The 17,231-nt window shown below is 46.4% G+C and overlaps 1 protein-coding gene and 1 long non-coding RNA gene across 2 annotated transcripts; one reads left to right on the top strand and one right to left on the bottom strand.

The window, feature by feature from the left end:
• The first annotated feature begins 1,193 nt into the window (after positions 1–1,193).
• Positions 1,194–8,782, top strand: LOC120839234. Its single transcript, XM_042292119.1, has 14 exons — positions 1,194–1,463; positions 2,961–3,217; positions 3,279–3,654; positions 4,219–4,392; positions 4,518–4,593; positions 4,706–4,816; positions 4,903–5,151; positions 5,209–5,380; positions 5,566–5,714; positions 5,782–6,016; positions 6,459–6,550; positions 7,161–7,451; positions 7,519–7,610; positions 7,690–8,782. Exons 2-11 carry the CDS (start codon positions 3,006–3,008, stop codon positions 6,532–6,534), a joined length of 1,830 nt encoding a protein of 609 aa, XP_042148053.1. The 5' UTR covers positions 1,194–1,463; positions 2,961–3,005; the 3' UTR covers positions 6,535–6,550; positions 7,161–7,451; positions 7,519–7,610; positions 7,690–8,782.
• Positions 8,783–10,257: 1,475 nt separating this feature from the next.
• On the bottom strand, positions 10,258–17,138 carry LOC121836847. Its single transcript, XR_006078038.1, has 3 exons — positions 17,044–17,138; positions 11,963–12,171; positions 10,258–10,576 (listed from the first exon to the last, which is right to left on the bottom strand). It is a non-coding gene; the product is annotated as an uncharacterized LOC121836847 (long non-coding RNA).
• Positions 17,139–17,231: the final 93 nt, after the last annotated feature.

Here is a 17,231-nt window from a genome sequence, read left to right as displayed (position 1 = left end):
TTTATTTTGATGTTGCAATTTGTCATTTATAATTTCCGAACCGGTTCGCGGATCGAATTAAATGAACCGGAACTGAACCGGAACAAAATAAATTTACCTGAACCTGAACCGTAACCGAACCCGTATTTTTTTCGGTTCGACACACTGGTTGAAACAATGGCAAAATATGAAAATTACCAACAATCTCCTTTTAGAGTGCAGCTATTAGGCACCCGTTTCCGGGTTTCGCGGTGTCGACGTAAAATTTATGTCACGTGGCCTCAACACCAACTAAATTTAGCGAGGAAATGACGTCCCATGACTTGCTGTCATGTCACCTATGAACAAATTCAGTTTCTCTGCTAGATTTAGCAGGAAAATTAACGTCCCGTGATCTCAACAGCAATTCAATTTTCCACCAAATTTAGCGGGAAAAATCACAGCATGTGACCTCAACACCAATCCAATTCCGCGCTAAATTTAGCGGGAAATTGACATAATATGACTTGGTGTCAAGTCACCTATGAACGGGATCAGTTTCTCCGCTAGATTCAGTGGGAAGATTGACGTCATGTGATTTCAACAGCAATTTAAAGGTGCCCTCCGGAGCTTTCTGCGATCGTCTGTTTATGTTGTTATATTGCGTAGTAGGTGCAAGTTAATATGTATACAAAGTTTTAGAGTACAAAACCGTTTATTAAGTAAATGGCAGTAGAAATATATCGTTACTATTTTCTCTTGAAAGACAATCGCCCATTCCCTGGCCATCGCTAAAACTTGACCAATGGAAATGCTGCATCTCGCGGTGAATGCGAACGTTATTATTGCAATACTTTTTAAGCTTGTTGTAAATTAGAGTTTGAGAAAAACGTAAACTGATTGTGGTGCGGGAAACATAGTTTGCAATTATCGTTCCAAAGCCAGCGAACTATGTTTTCTCCCCGCAAGCTTGTTGCTAGGGGGTGATGCGTCGGCGCGTCGGGTCGTCTGCTTCCCGGGGCGTGTGCAAGCGTGCGTTTGCGACACACGTGTTCCTTCTTCCCGTGGATCCCGACTCCGAAGCCAGCTTTGCGATCCTTCCACGTGAATGAGTCAAACTTTTCCTTGTCATCTGTGGAATGCGACTGCGTATTGCAGTAGTTTCTTTTATCCTTTGAGTGAGCGATTTCCCTGAAATGCCGAACGTTTGTTTCGTCAAGACGTGCCACCATCAAACTGGGAAGAACGTTCGCAAGGGCTTGCGATTCTTCTCTTTGCCGGAGAAAGAACCACGAAGGACTGCGTGGTTACGCTGCGCCGGGCGAGGGCACGACATTGAGAACCTGCCTCTCATTCCCCGTTTTTGTGCCGAACATTTCGAGCCGACTGCTTTCCGAAAGGACGACCTGCGTCGTTCCCGTCTTCGATCAGATGCTGTGCCGACGCTTCTGCTTCCCGTCGCCGATGAGACCGACGATCCTCCCCCAAAGCGCCAAAAAGTCGTGGTGAGTTTTTCGATGGCTCAAATATTTTTAGGAGTGTCACGAACATGGCATTCTGCGTTGCGCAGTGCGGCTGCTTCTGGTATCTATATTCTGAACTAAGAACTGAGGAGGCATTTGTGTAACATGGGAATCCACATGGCATTCGTCAAGTCGATCAGTGGTGCCTAATGTTCCGGACTAGCGGTTCGAGAGCTTATCGCGCGAATGGTGCGGTGCATGGGGTTTTCATTTTCGGGTTTTATATCTTTCAAAAATCGGGGGGGAAAAAATCGGGCGCTATTTTTCCGGGCGATAATCGGGAAGAAATCGGGTTTTTCCAGAAACCATTCCGAAATTCGGATTTTTTTTCGGGATTTCTTTATCAATTACAAATACGTGCAATGTGTTATTTACATGAACAAAAGTAAACAAAATATATTATATAGGCATAGGATATGTTTCTACCTTCTGATCGGCTCTGAAGTGAATCTTTGCGGAGGTCACGCAAATCGAAGAAAATTGTAACCATCAACTGATGACCAAGGAATTAAACAGATCCAGAATGGTTCATATTTTTTATCAAGTCAGGTGATTTCAACACTGCTTTTCGGGGAGAAATCGGGTTTAACCCGATTTTCATCAGAACTATTCGGGGGAGAAAAATTAGGTATTATCGGGTTTTACCCGAAAACGAAGAACCCTATCAGCATGCACCATCTGCAGGATCGAACTCATTTGTAAAAAGAAAACACGAACAAATAAGATAAAAGGACAGAGTCATAAATCGCCTCTAATGGTACCACCATCACCACCCCCCTCTGCTATTGACCCACCCAAAGTCAATACATGTTTTCCCAGCTTGTTTACAGACAGGAACCCTTTCGTATCAGCTTAGCAAAGTTCCAAGTGTCCGTGACTACTAACAAGCAGGTTTTCTTTTATATCTACTCTTGTGAGCAAACTCAGTTTTTTTTTTTCTTCTCACAATCCTGCACCCACGATTGCGTGCAAACCCGCGTTTGCAAATTTGTATGCACATAGCAAATGCACGCCATGATTTTGTTGCTTGGTGGCACTTCTGGACACTGAGAACTCATGGCAGTTGCTGTATGTTTCCCACTTGCGGCTATAAGTGCTCGTTGGTTGCATTTCCTTCAGTGGTTGGTAAATACATGTCAAGCTGCAGCTTTACGTATGTATGTAATGTGACATCATATTGCGACATGAACATTTATTGTTGCTGAGCTAGAGACTGAAAATATAGATGGTAATGTAAGTTATAAAAACAAATATAAAGAGTGAGGCATCCCTTAGATTTGTATTACAGTGAGAGCTTTGGTTGAGTGCATGAAATTCTAAGCTATGGAAAGGCTACAAAACAATTCATGGATGTTTGCCATCAGCTAAAAAACTAGGCATCAAGGATGTTTGCCGCGGTGACGGCATTGTGTGGAGTGCTCGAGTTGCACCCTTTAATTTTAAAAATATGAAATGTGTAATAAACAGTGCCCTTTGCAGACTCAGGCCTCGGCAACTGGACTGCCTGCACCCTGCGAGGCAGAAATGACCCTCAGGGACTGTACTGCTGAAACAAACATCCCTGCAGTGGTGCCACCTGTCCCTGTCGCAGACGTGCCTGCACAGTCGCATCCACCCGAGTCTGCCTTCTCCACTTGTAGCAGTGGGGTGCCATATGAATGCACATCTCCTGTTCCCAGCAACATGCCAGACTCTGACGCAACCTACTCTCCGTCTCACAGCGAGGATTACGAGAGGTAAGTTGTGCATATAAACACATAGAATCTGTAAAGAATGCTTCACATGATCCCATTTCAGAATCGAGCATGGTGCATCAGCTCCACCACCACCACCAGAAGAAGAGCGCCAGTTTCTGGTGTTCGAGAGCTGCCTAAGGGAGCTTTTCAAGACGTGCCAAGAGTGCTCAAGACTGTGCCAAACAACGATCGAAACTACCGGCACACTGATCACAGTCTACAGCATCTGCCCTGTGGAGCACGTGCGCACATGGAAAAGCCAGCCCATCGTCAACGGCAGACCAGCAGGGAACATACTGCTGACCAGCCACCTGGTCTTCTCTGGAGTGAAGATTGCCCCTACGCTGCGGATGCTACGCCATATGAACGTGCAGGTCATCTCCGACTCGAGCTTCTACGAGCATCGGAAGGCCTTCGCTCTACCTGCAATCCACAAGGTGAGCAATATTCCGGGACACTGCAACTGCATTTTTTTCCCATATACCCAATTTTCCAATGAGGTACAAAACTGGAGCCCCAGTCACACTTCGGTTAAATGAATAAATATCTTCTTGTAGTATGCCACTTCAATGGTATAGTGCTAAGAGATAAAATTTTATACATCATGTTACATATGTGCCATGGGCTACTAAATCCACGATACTTTAATTTATTTCTGCTATGTGTAGTATCCTGGGGCAGTTCCCTGTCTGGCATTGGGTTGAGTGAGTCAGGTTCCCCGTGAGAGTCAAGAGACAGAGGGTGGTTGTCAGAATGGAAAAGGGTAGGGCAGCTTCGAGGTAACGGGCGGCCTGCTGCCTCTTTTATGAAATACACAAACATAAAAACACAAATCACAACCTAGCACAATCTAAGTCACATTCAAACTCGCTGCATTGTGCTTTCCTTTTTCTTTCACTCAGTCATTCATTCTACAACACAACACTATGCATACATAAACAGATGGGACTATTGTAGTATGCTCCATGCCTTTCTAAAGCAATATTTATCTGCATGAACAGGTCTGGCTGCAAGAGCAACAAGAACTTCTCAACGAGTTGCAGAACAAAGAGGTGGACATCTCTGCTGACGGGAGATTTGACTCCCCTGGGTTCTGTGCCAAGTACCTGACGTACACAGTCCACGTCGAGCAAATCAACAAGATTCTACACTCTGTCCAGGTCCAGCTAAAAGAGGCAAGTAGTCGAATTTACGTGAACCAGTTGCAACAATCTCATAATCTTTCTCTTGTGTTATGTCATCAGTTACTTCACTGCTATGCACTATTTTGGTAAAATATTCATTTCACACCTTTTTTTAGTCTGAACAGGCCATGGCCAGTGTCAACATGGAGAAGGAGGGCCTCCTCAAGCAGCTGCAATTCTTCAAGGAGAAAGGTATGTTCATGCTTAGTTCATGTATATCACTACTCGGCGGCCTTTCAGGCACTCTGTTCAAATTGGCATAATCACTTATTCTTTTGCTATCTTCGGAAACCTAATGGTGCAGGTATCAAGATCCGATCGTTGGTGACTGACCGTCACCCTGCCACACGAAAGCACATGAAGACGCACGAACCCGGGATTGACCACTTCTTTGACATATGGCACATCTCCAAAAGTAAGCAATCCTAACAGGCCATTCGTGTAGCCTTTATTTTCCAGCGATCACGCTGCAGGTTTCCCTGACACGACTCTGAATTTTAGGTGTGAAAAAGAAGCTGACAGCAGCAAGCAAACGGGCTGGATGCCAAGACCTGCAAATCTGGATCCAGACAGCTACAAACCATATGTACTGGTCAGCAAGGGCTGCAGGAGGCGACGAGAAGCTGCTCATCGACATCTGGCTCAGCATGCACAACCATGTCATCAACAAACACTCGGGGCACGAAGGAACCTATGGAAGGTGCCTCCATGGTGACATGCCAGAGCCAACACGACCATGGATGGATCCCAGTATGTTTTTGTTCTTCCAAATGAAGGTGGTTTTTCTAAAACTTGTATCATCCTCAGACTCGCAGGCCTACAACCAATTCAAGAGCATCACTGGCAACAAACTGCTCCTGAAGGACCTTGCACAGATGTCTCCACATGGCCAGACATATGCTTTGGAGGCGTTCCACAGCGTCCTGATAGACTTCGCCCCGAAGTCCCAGGCTTTCAGCCCAGAAGGCATGCTTGCAAAGTAAGTCAACCAATTTACAATCACATTTCCTTTGTTTGGACACTTTCATCCAGTCCATTGGTTACAATGCGACAAACCTGACAGTCTCTTCCTAATGATCAGATAATGGAATTGGATTGATGCCAGAATAACCACTCTTTGTAAGTGGCACACTTTACCATCACTGAAATGTAACCATCTTGCAGGACTCGACTTGCAATCCTCCATTTCAACGAAAACTCAAACCGCTGCCAAGCCGTCACACGAGAGGGCAAGCCACGTTGGTCGGTCGTAACATCAAAAGCACGAAAGGGCCACCACACAGCACGACCAGAGATTACGGATCCCACTTACAGTGAGTATAACACTAACTGCAGTGTGAATGCCTTGTCCAGAGAGCCTAGGAATGTTATCATGCAAAGGTTTGAATTCTAGAGTATGTTGGAAAGCTCATCAAGGAGGCAATGGAGAGCAGCAAACAGTGGCGGTCCCTGGCTGCTGCATCGAGGGCCAACACCGTCGTCTTCCCGGCACCGATGACTGCAGCCTACACAAGGCCTCCAAAAGAGGAACTCGTGGCAGCACGAATGTCCAGGTTCGGCCACAGTCCCCAGTAACGGCATCAAATCCCTGGTCGGGACTTCCATGCTGCCGCAGGTAAGCACACAGGACCTTGGTCCTAATCAGGGTGCAGGATAAGCAGGTGGGGAAACGGCCCATAGAAGCCTACCGCAGCGCCGTGACCGGATTGTGTACTCGTCTGCTTGCGGGTACCCCCGATTTGCAACAGATGGCGCTGCGGCGAGAGGAAAAAAATCGGAATCGGATTTGCATGGAACTTTATGGGAGAGTGCGCAAAATAAACAGAGAGCACGACAGTCTTTATTGAAAATCCACGAGAAACCATCTCCGTCAGTTTAGCCAGTCGCCCACCTGGAGTGAGAGTTTGCGGTGCTCCACATCGATGGCGCCACAGAAAAAAAGAAAACCGAGGGGTACACAATCCGGTCGCTCATTTGGCTCTCGTTTCCCCACCTGTCTATCTTACACCCTGGTCCTAATACAGCCTTGCATGGTAAGCAACCGCTTTGTTTTGCAGGACGTACGGCGAATGCAAGCAGACAGACCCAAGAGAAAACAGCCGAGCTGCAAAATGGTTCACCATTTTCCATTAGGACACCCTGACCGACAGTAAGGAGGAAGTTAGATCTGTCTGCAATCATTTTTCACAGAAATGCAGATCTCTCCTCATGAGAATGTTCCATTTTAGGGCCTAATCAAGCTGGTCATGGCATGCCTATCTCGAAACAGGGCAAGGAACTTTAGCCGGTGGCAATGTCGGAGTCACAGAAAAGTCACCAAACAGCGAGACTCAAGGCTACAGCTCAACTTGCGGTGAGGACGACACTAACTTCAGTGTGAACGCCCATCTAGCCCAACTTGGAATGTCTAGGAATGTAATTATGCAACCGTCTGAATTGTCACTGTAGGTTGGAAAGTCTGTCAACGAGGCGGACAGCAGCAGGCAGCAAAGACCTGGTTGGATCTTTCATGCTGCCAGTGGTAAGCACACAGGAGCCTCGTCCTAATGAAAACTACCATGGTAGGCAATAACCGCTTTGTTTTGCAGAGCATACGGCGAATGCAAGCAGACAGACCCAGGAGAAAACAGCCGAGCTGCAAAATGGATCATCGTTTTCCGTTAGGACACCCTGACCGACAGTAAGGAGGACATTAGATCTGTCCGCAATCATTTTTCACAGAAATACAGATCTCTCCTCATGAGAATGTTCCATTTTAGGGCCTAATCAAGCTGGTCATGGCATGCCTATCTCAAAAGAGGGCAAGGAACTTTAGCCGGTGGCAATGCCGGACTCACAGAAAAGTCACCAAACAGCGAGACTCAAGGCTACAGCTCAACTTGCGGTGAGGACGACACTAACTTCAGTGTGAACGCCCATCTAGCCCAACTTGGAATGTCTAGGAATGTAATTATGCAAGTCTGAATTTTCACTGTTGGCTGGAAAGTCTGTCAACGAGGTGGACAGCAGCAGGAAGCAAAGACCTGGTTCTATCTTTCATGCTGCCAGTGGTAAGCACACAGGAGCCTCGTCCTAATGAAAACTACCATGGTAGGCAATAACCGCTTTGTTTTGCAGAACGTACGGCGAATGCAAGCAGACAGACCCAAGAGAAAACAGCCGAGCTGCAAAATAGATCATTGTTTTCCGTTAGGACACCCTGACCGACAGTAAGGAGGACATTAGATCTGTCTGCAATCATTTTTCACAGAAATGCAGATCTCCTCTATTGATAATGCTTGATTTTAGGGCCACGATCAAGCGTAATGGAGAGATGCAAGCATTGGCACCTGCCCTCTCAAGCCGGATTTTTCAAGCCCAGCATGGTGCACCTCTATTGTTGGCACATCAGTGCCAACAGTAGAGGCATTAGGAGATGAGGACAGGCCAGTGCTATAATTCTTCCCAGTCCATTAGCTGTAATTAGGGTTCTGCGTTCTCAGATAAACCTGATAAACTCCAAAAAACACTAGCCGTTAAAATTTTGCTGATTCAGATTCATTTGAAAAACTCAATTTTTCGGTCCCCCACCAGTCTTTATATTTCCCGGAATCTTCGAACAATTTTTGCAATTCTCCTCTTATTGCAGTGTCAACTTCCGTTGCCATGTAGCCCCTTATAATAAAAATGAGGTAGGCCCTCTACGACAGTAGATGAATACGGCGCTCTCATATGAAAATACTGCTTTACTAAATTCACAAAGTGCTGTTTTCTACCTTTCATTTGCCTCATCGAAAATGCCGAAAGACTCCGAACTTTGCGTACATAAATGGAAGCTCCAAATTGATGGTTCAAAAAAACAAAACAAAAAAAAACACCCTCTAATTTTGCTAAAAAAAAAAATTAAATTCAAGAACGCAGGATCCTAGCTATAATTTGTGCAAGCTTTCAAGATCGAGGAAATCGGTGACCGTATTGTCATATTCATTGTGGGCACACCACAATGAAGGCGGATCAAGTGCTATTTTGAATAGCATGTAGTTCTGCACCAGAGATCCCATCCCCAGTTCACAAGCTTAGCCCATCGCAGCAGTTTTAGAAAATTGAAGTATTTTCAGAACCCAACCGACACTTTTCTGAAGACTGTAACACAATGCCTTATCCATCTTTCTTTTCATGTGCTGATGAGCGGACATGCTGTGGAGACTGCACCGAGGCGGGGCAGCCCGCCCGTGTTTCCAATAAATAGGGTTTTCATCCAGGAGGTAGGCTGGTAATGCAGCAATAACATAAGTGGGGTGGTTGCATATAACACTGGAAATATTAACAGAAGTTTTTTATGGCAATTTAAAAACAGTGCTGCATTTTCCAGTCTACACCACGGTTTTCCCCCCGTCTGCAACATTTGTCTTCTGTCATTATTGACCTGCTTGCAAATAAGTGAGGCACATTCGCTAACCTTACGATTGAAATAAACTGCATTAATTTTCCAACAACTTGACTTCTCGGTACCAGAACCTGGAAGGTGTAGAAATTTGCATGACCAAAAGGAAATAATTTCATAATTGAAAACAAGTGATGCCGATGGTAGTACTAATTTTGTGATCCCCTGGATGATTTCTGCATTGTGAGGTCAATACATGGGTCGATGTAACTAGAATACTGCACTATGCCTAACTAAAAACCCGACCGAAATTGTGCCATTTCCTCAAAGTATTTGCATGATGTGAGGGTATACTTGCCAATTATAACGACAATATAAACTAACAATCGTAGTATTCACTGAAATATATAAGCAGATCCTATTTACCACCGGGAGGAAAAATCCAGGGTAACTGGGCTGTGGAGGCATAGAATATTCCATGCAGGGGATCTATTGTGCATGCTCAAAAACCATTCCACAGCCAAGTAAAAAAAGGATTTCGCAGAAGGCTTGGACTGGAAAAGTCTATACTAGAGCACATGTTGAGAGTACAGTAATGAAATGTAGGTTGGCAATGAATTCTAAATAAAAAAAGTAATACAATTTACAGCATGCCTATAGTCGGTGACAGGTCAAGAACGAAGTGGAAGCTCCTCCCACCTCTTTCCACTTTAGTAGAGCGAATGCTGGAGAGGAGGCGACCTCCTCTCCGTCGTTCGCTGCATTGAAGTGGACTATAGTCACCCAAGCAGAACGTCATTTGTTTGTCATGTTAGCCACGTCGTCATCCAGACCCTCGGAACAATCGACCACGTCCCTCTGAAAACTGCAGCAATCGCAATTCGCCTTTCTTCGCCTCATCGCACCGGCACGCTCAGACGGCTGATGTAGGGAAGCATCTTGTAGCTTCATGCAGTCAGATTTTTCCATGTTATATGCAGTTTTTCCATTTGAAAGAACAGATCCAGAAGAAAGTAGAAGTACACTGCACAACACTGTTAGTGCGAACATGACATCGGTGCTTTTTCTATCTTTACTTTAAAATGGTATTAGTGGGTGCCAAATTTTACTGCTTAGGTTAGTGTTCCAAATGAGCACTTCTCACGCCCTAGTAGTTTTGATGACAGCCTTTGGATTCTAGGAGGAAAATGAAGCAATCCGGTCGTGCGACTCAAATCAAATTTGGGGGTTTTACGTGCCAAACCAACGACGGGCATCTGGCACGCCCCAGCGGAGGACCGAGGATTAATTTCGACCACCTGGGGATCTTTTGACGTGCAATCGAAAGCTCGATTACCAAGCTGCCTTCTCCGCAATATACCTCCATCAGATTGCAGGCACCTCGGCCGGGATTCGAACCCGCCACATGGGGATCCGTAGGCCGGCACTCTCGCCTCGGAGCCACCGAGGCGGCTTCGTCGTGTGACTGAATGTGACGTAGGTGCACTGGCTTTGGTTTGACTACGATCATGTGATCATAGTTATGGTCACGTGATATCGTAGATAATAGGTCACGTGATTTAGAGGATTCCGTTCATGGCTACGAGCGACTTCACACACATGCAGGGAGGGTGAAGAGACAAGGGAAGGGGGTTGCGTGGTCTCTAGGTCAACGCAATTTATTCTGCATCCCTGTAGCCCGCATACACGTCAGCAGGGTACCTGCCCCTAATTGTCTTGACCACACAGGATGGCAGGGGCCGCCTATTCTTCTTTCCCAAGCGGCTCCACAGCCACAGGGCACACTGCCTGTAGGCTGCAAATCTGTAGTGCCTGGAACAATGACAGAGATTGGATGTAAGAAGCAAAGCCTATCACTCTGTTGGCAAATTCTACACTTGTTTTCATTTCTCTAGGCATGTAATCATACTCTGCTTTTCTGTTACGTCCACTCCAGCTATCACATAGCAGAATCCCTATTTGGCAGTCCATGTCGGATGGGCTAGACATGGAAGCCAAATTGAAGTGAACTGCTGTAGATTCATTCTAAATGCTCCAGAGTTTAAAAAAAAAAAAAAACTATAGGCCTTGGTTCTCCTAACGCACCTCCAACTCCAATCGACACAACAACCAGTTATACACCGGAATTAACAAGGAAGGAATATCTGTTGCGTGGTCATGATACATAAAATAAGTTCACAGGGTCCCAGTTCACAATTGTAGATAATATCTGTCATTGGTGTTGGTGACGAATATTGCATCGCTGTGTTTTGGGAAGGACACATGAAAATTATGTGCACTGGCCAGAGGGAATGGGAGCCATTCATCCAGAACAGTGGAAAGCTCCCCATATGATGTTGTTTAATTTGGGACAAAACAGTGCAGTTCGTAAGCCTGTAAAGCAGTGGTGTGCAAATATTGGTTTGAATCAAATAGTGCACTGTCGTTTCTAGCATCAACAGCGCAAAAAGAGCCGGTTGCATCGGCTTCCCTTTGCAGCGCAAAGGTTATGGCAAACATACTATTCAATTTGAACCAATATTCGCACACACCTACTGCAAAGGTTTCCTGCACACAAGTGCCAGGGAATGTGAACTCATCAGAGAACGTCCCAATTTAACATTGTCTAAAGTGCTGCTGGCACTGCCGAAGCTTGGCATCGGTACTGGTGATTAGGGATTTGAGAATAGCAGCCTGGCCATGAGTGTTCTATGAAGCTCGCACAGAACAGTTTTGGTGTAAACATACGAGCTGAAGTGCTCATGCAATACTGGAGTGGCTCCAGCAGTTGTGATTTCATGTCTCTCCGACACAATCCGTGTCAATATCCGAACATGTCATTCTGACAGCTTCCATTTGCCATGACAGCTGCTACCACCCCCATGTGTTTATTGGTCCTGAATACCTTAGGGCTCAGGGCACCGCAATCATTTGCTATTTGGTCATATACGCATCTGCAAGACACATATATCAACATTTTTTCCCGTTTTAGACTGCGATATGTCTTCCATTATGCTGTGTTGATTTAGAGGTGACACTACTATCATCAGAGTAGTGGGGATACATATGAGCACCCCCAGGCCTCCCCATTCTTGCACGAGAAACTTTGAATTTCAGTGTTTATTTCAATGAATAGTGTTAGAAAAATATTTTAACGAAAAATGATGCGATACTGTTTGGTGACCTATTCCAATCTCGAATCCTTTCTGTCATACTCACCCATGTGGGCACTGCAACATCATCCGTTAAAAAAAAGCATGGATCTCGACGACGACAGCCTGCTTCTGAATAAGCTGTCCAGACATGGCACTCCTAAAAAACTATCCCAGCATAGCGTGCAAAGAATGCCACACCAGCGGTGCAAGTGTTGCTGGCACCACAAGGAACATGTCGAGATGATCATCCACCGGCTTCAGGGTGTCTGGTATCTGCATCCAAAAATAGTGTAAATCAAGACCCAGACACCCAATAATTATCACCCCACCTTGAGATTTTGGCTTTTCAACTAGATCAGGGGATTAAGGGATCGAAGCTAGGAAGGATTGGAGGGCAGGACGCCTTGACATGTCTCTGACTGGGGTGTTTACTGCCCTATATACCTCCCATGGACCAAAAGCCGTCCCAAAGTGGCAACAAAATATGTTACGGGAGCCAAAGTGTCATGCTGTCAGATGCCGGCAAAGTTACGACAGAGAAAACGAGCAGATGCAAGTGTGGCTGTTGTGGCGTCCCCCCTTGTGACAATCAAGTGAGCACAAACTATTGTGCAGCTCTTGGCACAGCAAATTAGGCAGCTGCCATACGCACATGGACTCTTCTGGCACCGCCAAAATTCTTGACGTGGCAGATTTTTATAAAAAAAGTAAGCAAACGTAAAACAACGCATTGCAAGCGTCCCGGCTGGTGCCTTTGTTGCAATGATGTTCACATGCACGTAAGGGCAACTTCGGCAGGCTTGCAGTTACACGTGCTTCGTCGCGCGGGCGGAGACAACGGCTGTTCGACCGAAACCGAAACCATCACTCCGCGCTCCGTCGCCAACTGCATGGTTCCCAAAATAGTATGCAAAATGTAACTGTCCAGCATACGACAATAAACAGTCCAGCGACTTGTGCTTGCCAGGCCGGCAGGCGAGGTACAGGCTAAACACACAGAAAAAAAGAACCTGAGCGTATCGATGCAAGACACTGCGAATCAAGGTCAAAAAAGTTCTTGGAGCGCTTCGTGCAACGACTGAACTCAAGACAAACAAGCACGCTGTGCGGGTTCAGCGTGCAGACATTGCCTTCTTTGCTTTAGCTCACTTCTCTTCACCAACTTTCTTTTGCGGCAGATTTTTCACGTACCGGGGTCCCTCTCGAAAGAAAGCCCACCAGGAAAAACCTAAGTAATCAAAACTTTGCCAAGCAGTCATTGAGTTAGAGAGGGATTTTTATAGCAGCATATGATTTAAACAAGAGCAGGAATGTCGATGTGTTTCAGTTTAGTAAGCGCCATATCTGCAGCGACGTGGGGACGGCAACACACGACGTCGCGCGAGCGCTTCAGCTCAAAAAGTAACTCCCGCCGCGCAAAAACGTGGTTTTGTCTCACAGATGACGGCATGTTTGGCACCCGATACACTAACGTCTGAGAGTCCGCACACGCCCGTGTCTACCGCTAAAAAAAAAAAAAGACGCGAGACGAGATTCCTGAGACGACGAGTGCACGAAACGCGAGACGTGGGGAAAAATCATGCAAGACCAAATAGACGATTAATACAGGGTACTTTGTGTCGGGTGGCGTCTTGTGCGACCTAGCTTACGCATGCTCAATTACGGTTCTCAGTTTCGTTTCGTTTATGAAAGGCGACCAAAATTGCTTCTTTGGCGCAGGCTTGGCACGGATTAGCCATATTTCGGTGAAATGTAGCAGGATGTAGCAAAGTTAGCCCCTTGGTGCAGTTTGGCGCAATTGGCGCAGCAATCACATTCCTGCACTGTTTATAAGTGTGTCTCAGCCACGCCTGGACAGATGCCTCCGAGTCATCAATGTCCGCAAAGACATCCTCGCGTGGCTTTCTGAATACGGAGGGCATTATGCTCATTGACTGCATGTAACCGGCCACCACCATCAACATCGCCCCGTATGTGGCTACCCTCAGGTGATTGCGCGATTCACGAGAAGCTGCCAGGGAAAGGGGCGGCAGGTACGCTCTTGCAGCATGACAATGCCCATCCCTACATTCACCGTACTCCCTCAACCTAGCCCGCAGTGACCATCAGCCATTCAGCACCATGAAAAAAACCACCTATGAGGACCCTATTTCATGGACACTGGTGAACTCGAAGCGGCTGTCCAGGCGTGGGTGCGAAGCACTCCCAAAGAGTGGTCTCGGAACGGAAAGGCTGCCACACTACTAGAACCAGTGCGTTCGTCTCCAGGGGGACTACGTTGAGGAGGTCGACACACCTACCGACCCCTAAGTGGACAATATCTGCAGAAAAATAAATCGTAAATCAGTATGGTACGCCCCCCATATGGCTGCACTGCCTTGACAATTATAGTATGGGAAGGAGGAAATTTTTTTTTTTTTTTGAGTGCATGGCCTGCAGTGGCATAGCCAGAAATTTGTTTCAGGGGGGTGTTTTACATTGCTGGTGTGTGTGTGTGGGGGGGGGGGAGGGGGGATACTTTGCATCGCTGGGCGAATGGAAGGTTTCTAGTTCGCATTGCCATTGCATTGTAAACGGTGCACGAACCAGAGCAATGAGCCTTCAATGACTGCCTTTTTGTGTAGTTTCTTGACCAAAAAGCATGCAAACACCGTCTAAAGCCCCTTCTGACAATTTGGATACTGGAGTAAAGAATATGACTTTTGCCGATAGGGTTGGAATATAAGTCTCCACTTGCCTTCTAGAGGAAAGACGTAGTGGCATCCATGGACTCAACAGCAATCTGTGCCTATGTCATCGTTCTCAAGTTTTTGATTGTTTTGACCAGAGAACATTGCACTCGCTTGGGACACCCAAAAATTGAAAGGATGCATTATCGAAATGCTGAAAGAACAAACCGCCGAAATCTCTATTAGCCGAATCACCCGGTACCAGAGACCAAACAATTCCAAAATATTATGTTCAACACGAACCTACAGGGTTCTAGATTGAGAAAGTGGAAGAAACATTTGTTCTGCCAGAGGAATTCTTTGTTTGTTGAATATGATCTAATAGTTTGTGTGTATTTCCCAAAGAAAGCTAAGGATGTTGAGCTTGTCCCAGTTGCCCAAAGCGGCTGTCAGGCTCTCTTCTCGCATGCTTTGCTTCTTGTGTGGTAGATGGCGAGGTTCTAATCTGATTTCTGCCTCGATATCGTCTTCGAGCGCAGCTTGCACATTTTTCATGCTCCTAATTTTGCAGAAGACACTTCCATGATTCCAACACACTGGTGCAGCTAGCATCTGCCAATACCGTACCAAATATGGCGATCAGATATGTACGCATTCTCACCTTTCGGCATTTTGCTGTTCGGCATTTTATTTTTCGACGTTTCAATGTTTGGCCTTTACATTTTGATTTTCGTCATTTTGATATCGGCCCCTGTTTTGATGGGCTTGAAGGTCACACGCAGAGACTAGACCAGGTAAAAAAACGAGGATGTCTGAGCTGAAGGTGCCAACTGTACTGTCGACGTTGACAGTGCACTTGAAGCAGTTGGTGTTTGTTTCTTCTCAAAAAGATTGCCCAGCATCAACTTAGCTGGCATAGCTAAGCTCATTTTTAAGATAGCAACAAGGCATTGGTGCATGCAAGATAAAGTAGGTGTATGCAGTTTTCTGAACTCTTAGCTCTGAGAAACAAAGTGACTGGAGCATCCTTCCCCAACACGGTTGCGAATTACTGCGTCAATATGATAACTTCGTGCTTATTTATTTGTTGCTTCAAAAGTGTTGCTCTGTAGCATAGTGCTGGTCCAGTCCATGAAGCTAGCAGGAAAGAATCTGGAAACAGTAATTCTTCGTTTTTCCGAACTTGGGAAAATGCAAAAGCTACGGCATCAGCAAGCCAATCGGGGCGTGTAAGAACAATGCATGTGACAACGTAATGTCTTCAAGTACTCCTCCTGTGGAATTTTGGCACGTGCTTAGCTCCGTCGCTCAGACTGGCCCACAAGGGCAGTAGCTTTCACCCTTTGTTGAGTTATGCTAAGACAGAAAAGCAAGGAAACTGCATGAGACGAATACAATCTCGGGAGTGAGTTAATCTTCGCCTCTCGTTGACAAAGTAGGACTTTCAAGCCTTTGCGGCCACCTGCTCTCTGCGAGCTTGTAGAGGGGCTTCAGGCGCTAATTCGGCTCTGTTCAGAGACACCATTTGAGCAAGCTGCAAGCCAGACTTGGGTTTCTGACACGGACTGCGTTATCTTTGTCGTTTGCGCCAAAGCCAAACGTGTGGGATATCCACTGCTCTCTTGAGAGACAGAGAAAGAGAGAGAGAGGGAACCTTTATTAGTTACACCATAGTCCGGTGCTTGATTGGGGCCACCAGTGCTCACCCGGTACAGCATGGACATGCTGTACCAGTAGGAGCAGTAGTGTATCAACGAGTTGAAGCTGGGGGGGGGGTGAGCCAGCCTGCCTAGTCAGAGGGTCGAGAAGGGTGAAAAAGAGGGAGGTAAGGGAGCATTGGGCATGGGGACAACGCCAAAGCATATGTACATCCAAGGTGTCGCCTTCTATTGCTCTCGACGAGACGAGGCCGTCTCGACTAGAGACGAGGCCATGTGACTGTCATATATTTCATAGTGCTATTGTTGCATAACATTGCATCTAAACAGAGCAAGAAAATGACATATCTAAACTGATAACCGTAAATGCAAGGAAAAATAGCTCTCCATGATCTGGCCTAACGGGAAGAAGTGTAACGCTCGAAAAGGGCGGTCTCGTCAGAACAGTTCGTTTAGAACATATAAGAATATGTGTAGTTTATAGTGGGACAGCAGTTGGAAGTGTCCGTGTTTCTGTATTGAACAAATGACTGGGTGGTAACTAGGCAGGCTGCTTCTCATTTAGTCTCTTGAAAGCCTCCCTGGAGCGCTATATTGCGCCTGGACAGTGGGGGTTATGATTAATTTCACTATCGGCAACACAAACAATTCATCGACCGCTTCCCAGGATGGTGCTAAACGTTCATCTAGCCTAACAACAAGTTATTACAAGTACGTATGTACGCTGTGAATCGGACAGTGAACGTAGTTGCCGAGGGCACGGTCCTCACCGAGACATGGTGAGTTTGCTCACGCGCAAAGCATGACATCGTACTCACTCGCTGGCACTTGCGCCCATCCCTTGCTGCCCGTAGTGCCGCATGTTGAGGTAGGCCAACCTCAACACCTCAGGGTTGAGGCACAGGGCCTCGAACTCCGGGTGGCCCGTTACGCAGCCCTGCCGGCCCTGCTGCTTCCGTGCGACGGCCGGGTATTCGCGGCAGCAGACGCACTCGACGACGGTCTC

This window comes from Ixodes scapularis, unplaced genomic scaffold, assembly GCF_016920785.2.
Source record: "Ixodes scapularis isolate PalLabHiFi unplaced genomic scaffold, ASM1692078v2 PGA_scaffold2__306_contigs__length_199485367, whole genome shotgun sequence".
NCBI lineage: Eukaryota > Metazoa > Arthropoda > Arachnida > Ixodida > Ixodidae > Ixodes > Ixodes scapularis.
This window is presented reverse-complemented; position numbering and strand designations above follow the sequence as displayed.